Source organism: Rhea americana, unplaced genomic scaffold (assembly GCF_003343005.1).
Source record: "Rhea americana isolate MKP2758 unplaced genomic scaffold, rheAme1 scaffold_105, whole genome shotgun sequence".
Taxonomy (NCBI): Eukaryota; Metazoa; Chordata; class Aves; order Rheiformes; family Rheidae; genus Rhea; species Rhea americana.
Window position 1 is genome coordinate 355726 of NW_028185095.1, and position 6000 is coordinate 361725.

Here is a 6000-nt window from a genome sequence, read left to right on the forward strand (position 1 = left end):
AGCATCATCCTATGGTCTCAAAAGCCCAGTTCTGCTGTATATATTGGATATTGTATTGCTGTATGTATTGGATATTACTGCCCGACTCCGGTGGTATAATGAAGAAATCTACTACCTAGCAAAGTAAGAGCGATAGAGTTTGGTCCTTATATAACCGAAATGATTTACGTTATTGGAAGGGCCAGAAATAGCCTTAGTTGCCTTCAACTTCTTTTTATGTTTTGCAGCAACACGTTACCTTCTAAATTTTAAATTATTACAGGTTTTTGGTCAAGTCACAATGAAAGCGTTGAGAAGGAAATCCATTCTACTTACTGGTTACTTGGAATACCTGATAAAACATCACTACAGTGAGGATAAAACAAATCCAGAGAAGCCTTTTGTTAAAATAATCACCCCACCTCAGACTGAGCAAAGAGGATGCCAACTCACGCTATTTTTTTCTCTTCCAATCAAATCTGTATTTAAAGAGCTGGAGAAGAGAGGAGTAGCTGTGAGTAAATCAAACTTCACCTTCTTATGCGCTGTTTTGAGATGCTATCTGTCTACCAAAGTAATCACTTTGTTTTTCTTCCTGTATATATTGTATTTCTCTATATTTTATTCTTGTATTGTCATTTAAGGCCAAGGAAGACTTCAAGTAACTTCAGCAGGTTTCAGAGTAATCTGGCAGAAGATAAACTTCTTACGATAACAGAGAGGGTTAATCAGATGATGGAAATGTAATTTCTTTATGTGCAAACTAAAACTGGGTTATTTTGCAGATCTAGAAATGTTTAGGTCATTTCAGTAATCGCCACGTGTATTCAAACCTCTTTCAGCACACGTGGAACCGTGTATTTCCTTGGAGAGGAGACTGGTGTCAGCCTACTGCAAGGACACCCCTGCCCAGTTTGGGAGAGGACAGCAATTTTTGCAATTGCCCTCTAATTACAGTCAGTGATGAGCCGAGCCTGCGCTTGCCACCGTAAATGCCAAAATGCAGATACCCACAACCTAACGCTAATAAAGACCTCTGAACCCCCATCCATCCCTTTCACGGTCTGCAAACGGCYGAAAGCTGGTTCTTCACAAGGCGCCGAGGCGGAGACATTAAAAAACTGTCATTTCCTCAGAGATGCGTTTTAGCACTCGGGGAAAAAAAGAGGCCACCGTAATGACACGGTTACCAGCGAGCGCTACTCGGAAAGAATAAAAGCTAAATTTAAGGCTATACGTTTGGTGATTTAGAAGCGCTGSGAGGTGAGGCTGATAGTGTGATGCCATATAAATGATATATGAGTTTTATTTCTGCTGGTGACTTGTGTTCCCACAGGGCAGCTCTTATAGGCTAAATATGCTTGTGTTTTGGGGCTGCCAGGGAATTCCGGGAACTGCTGCTTTTAGGAGGGCATAGGGCCTCATGCTGTTGGCTTGTCTGCGATACAGTAATACGTTTCACGTTTGAGAGATTATTATATTCAGCAAAATGTGTAAATTTGCAGAGGGGAAAAAAAATTACTGCAAGTCCTGTGATGTTACTTGTAGCTTGAGTACAAGAGACTTGTCATGCTGGTGCATTGTTTTGTGGTGGGTTTTGGTCACCTGTGAGGCTCCAGCTCTAGGCTGTGCTAGGTGCTATGGCATAAATTCAGCATAGCTGGCCAGCTTGCACAGCCCGCTAACACACCTGAGGAAGAGAGTTGCTTTGGGGGTCCCAAAGTTTTGATGCGTGTCCACGTAAATGCTCTTCCATCTCTGCCTAGACACGTTCTTCCTTGGTGTAGCTCCACTTAAGACAAGGTTGGCATGCATCAAAAAAAAAAAAAAGACAAACGCGAAGTGACCTTAATTTATGAAGCGTTTCCTTTCTGTTTTACAGTGTGACATGCGAGAACCCAACGCTCTTCGTGTTGCCCCAGTTCCTCTCTACAATTCTTTCCATGATGTGCACAGATTTATCGAAATCCTGGGATCTGCAATTACCGCTTCAAAACAAACAGCAAACAATACCGTGCTATCTGCTTCTAATTGATGGCTCAGTTGCATCTTTTAATCTATTTTTGACTAAGATGCATTTATCCCGCTGACTGATTCTTTGCTTCTAGTAGGCTAAGCTATATCCTATGCAATTTGCAAAAAAATGACTGTGCTTGAATAGTTATTTACAAGAGACATCGTTTTATTAAAGCTCGTATTTCTACTGTGCTTTGACTTTGACTTCATGAATTAGTATGCTTTGTGTATTTTAATGGGGCTTTTCTTAMACATTTTATGTAGTTTCATTACATTAGCTTTGAAAAGCACAGAAGAATTCCTATCAGATACAACAGGAATGAAAAAAACCTCCCTCTTTATTAGAAAAATGATGCATAACAAAAAATGGAAAATAGACAAATCTCTAACTTGGCTAAAAAAATACAGTCCAATTTACATTTTTAATTTATCAGTTCTATTTAAAGCAAGTAAATGGTGTACTAGAAGAGTAAAAGTTGAGAWATTAGGTGTTGAAAGACTGATAACTGCTGCATACCAGATCTTTAAAAGACTTCAACATTTTGAAAGTCTAGTTTAATTAATATCTAATTGATGAATGAATTTATTGTGAACACCTTCTTTGGTAGGTATGTGTGATACAGCTGGCTAAAACATGGAAGTTTTATTGTTACCTTTATATTTCTAGGTGTAATCTAAAAGATGATATGCTTAAGAAAGCCAAGAGGGATTTTAAGCCTGTCCCTGAAAACCAGTGTTAGGGGCTATGTGAGCGCTTACTGCAATTTTAACAAGGCTTGTTTCAGATTAGGTGAAATAAACTATGAATTACTTAAGCTACAGAAAAATATCTTATTGTTAACTTACAGTATGGCCCAAATTGTTAGAGATTTGCATCAGACAGCCAAGTGCAGTAACATAAAACTTCACATTTAGCAATACCTTAACCAGAATTTTTTTAATTATTGCATTAATAACGTAAATGGTAACTGAGCTGCTAAGTCTGTGCACATTCAGCTGTACCCCCGTGGCAAGAATCAGCTAATCTTTAAGGTCTTCTCTCCCAAGATACTCAATGCATCTGATTTTTGCTAGGAAATACCTAAGGGATAACTTTCTGCAGCGCTCTTCATTGCAGTCGTAGGGTGTGAAGRGATTTGGAGGGAAGCCTGAGGACTGCTCCAGACCTTTCTGGCCCAAAGGCTTTCTTGTTGGTTGAGGCTTTTGTGCCCATTAAACGTCCCCTTTGGGCTCCTGCACACATGTCCCAGCCTGGCCGGGGCCTCGGCAGTGCTAGTCTCTGCCGCGTTGGTGTTTCTGGCACCTGTGAAAGTAAGAAGAGCCACTTAAACTAGCAAGTCACGGTAAAGAACAGGCTGGGCTGCTTAACCAGTTAGAAAGCTCCAGCTTGCTCGAGAGGTTTGGATGATGCTGATGTCATCTCTCTAATTTAACCGAAGCTGTATCGTTGTATTGCAGACCAGGCACCTATAGTTCAGTGGCTGCAGTTTTATTTTCATACTTGCACCTGAAGCGCTGCCGCTTTCATCTGCCGAGTGACGCGAGCTTGCAAAAAGGGCCTTTTTGCAGAAAAGCACTGCGTGTGAAACCACGCAAGTGCACCGTGGTGCAAAGGGCTTGCGTTCGTGGCCAGCCCCTCCAAAGCAATCTCGCCGCTGCACAGCAGCGACACTTGCGTCTTCCACAGAAAATTAGGCGAGCCTAATATAAATGCAGACGTGACACTGTGTCATGCTAKAAAATGCCTTATTTTGATTTCAGCTTGACTGTAGTTGCGAGGTAGACCCAGGAAGAACTTGCTGCTCAACAGTACTGAGGCATCAAGCAGATAAGCTGGAAGAGGCACAGCGAATTGCACGTGGTGAATTAYGCATGGCGAAATTTGAGGTCTCAGTCTCAGTTTGGGATCTGCTGTAATGCTGCTAGCTGTAAAAACAATTCCTTTAAATTATGGAATGTGAGCYACATAGGGCAGGTAAAGTACTTTCTATTTTTGAAAGATAGCAGTTTATTCATAAATGGCCACTAGTATTTTGTCTTTTTGTAAAMCCTGAGGCTTGGTACATATATTGATTCTATAGAGAGGCATTTGTGTTATGTGATGGGTTTGCCAAAGTTTAGAGAGTCAAAATTACTTATTTTGCCTTTTCTGAATTCTTTCTCTTTTATCTGTGAACTCYGAGGAGAAACATAAGACTCCTTGTTGTCCTGGGCTTGCATATACATTTAGAAAATCAAGAAATTTGGAAAGTGGAGCAAGGCTATATTGTATTTTATAGAAATATTACAGCATTTTATAGAAATACTACAGCATAAACACTTGTTTTACATGTTCTTTCTTTACTTGTACTAAAAGTTTTGCAAAATGAATAATACTGAAAGTTAACATTAGGTGTCAGTATTTTACATATTATTTAGTGAGAGAMTATCAAATGAAAGTGCTCCTGTGCAAAGAAAAAAGGCATATTAGTCTACAGTTTCAAATGCTCTAAGTTATCAGAATTAGCGTAATATCGGAAATAATTATGTGAGAAATAATTAATTGTATATACCCTGAATGCTTCTCACTAGTTACATCTCTGATTTAAAATTCAGTATTAAGTACCTCCAGTTCCTAATTGTGATGAGATTTAATTCTAGGATTGTCTGAAGAAATTACATTTTTCAAATTAAACGGCAAGACATGAGGGTGTGTAGATGGCAGGAAATGATATGCAGATAGATGGAAAAAAGGCCTATAAGATGAAAAAATAAAAGATAAATGAGAACGTGTAGATCCAYGGTTCCATGTGATGTTTCTTAGTACAATACAGTCAATACTGTACAGATCTCTTAAACTCCCTGTAACTATTGAAAACTTGAAGAGAAAATATTTTAGGATCCATTTGTACAATTTTACGCCTGTTTTGTCATAGGWAGGCTAGGGAGAAGGCGAAGTCCTCTTCTGTAACCAGAAGAGGAGCAAGCATACGATGCTCTCGTTTTCAGAATGAACAATATACTCGGAGTGAAGATGAAGGGRCGAGGCGTGTTACGTGAGTGCAAATGAAAGAGGACAGGACCCATTTTAAGAGATTAAGATGTAAAATGTTGAGAGTCCTTGGTCTAACTGCAGCAGAATTCMTGTTCCTTTCATTTACTGAGCACTATGGACTGGTAGCCTAAGGAAGAAAGATGAGAAGAGAAAGGGAGAAAACGATACTATTGCAATACTTCTTGCAATTCAGTGCAAGAAAAGAAAGAATYGGAGACAAGGAAACAAAATGCTTAACGCTTTAAGCTTTCTCATGTTATATCATGTTCCCAAATGCAATATTAGGCAAGCGGGACTTCTCCGTCAAATTCTAGCTGTGAGGGTGGGGATAGATCTTCATTAGGGATAAATGCACTTATGAAGATGGTGATCACCACCACCCCCAACGGAGGGCTCTTGCAGGAGAGAGATTCGGTGAGAACRTGCAGCATGTCGTTACGCCTGCTCCCTTACAAAACCCGCTTTCGGTTCCAGTTCGATCCCAGTTGACATGTCGTGATCTGWTTTCTTTCAGAGGGAGCTGACCTGCTTGGAGACTCTCCATAGGTACCCATCTCAACCTCTGGGCACCCAAACCTTTGAAAATAGGTTTCTGGAAAGCTAGTTGCTCTTTTCAACCAGCTGTTGGGAGAGTTTTCCATCCGAAGCTTAAAATTTTGTCAATATTTGTGAAATATATTTAGAAAGCTTGTACAGAAATAAATAAGCTATAGATCAGTAACTCATACTTTCTATGCTCCAAGTACTTACTACCTAAACTTATTCTTCTAAGCATCACTTTACATTTCCAGTTAAATATAAGTCAGAATTGATTGGGGTATTTCTCCATGGAGTTCTATCTTTATTTCATCATAATTGCTTCATATTTGAATAATGACAGATGAACTACTTCATTCAATTGCAGTTTGAAAGCTTTGAAGTCACAATAGCAGCAAAGGATTTAAATCCTGAAGCCATTATAATGGCTGTGA

General features: G+C 39.6%; 1 protein-coding gene across 1 annotated transcript in view; it reads left to right on the forward strand.

Annotated features, from left to right (window-relative positions):
- The window catches only part of KYNU (kynureninase), a 51893-nt gene extending 49879 nt beyond the window's left edge, over positions 1-2014 (forward strand). The window contains exons 12-13 of the mRNA XM_085308949.1: positions 263-493; positions 1862-2014. Coding sequence (XP_085165075.1) covers positions 263-493; positions 1862-2014 — 384 coding nt within the window. The remainder of the gene's footprint in view (positions 1-262; positions 494-1861) is intronic.
- Positions 2015-6000: the final 3986 nt, after the last annotated feature.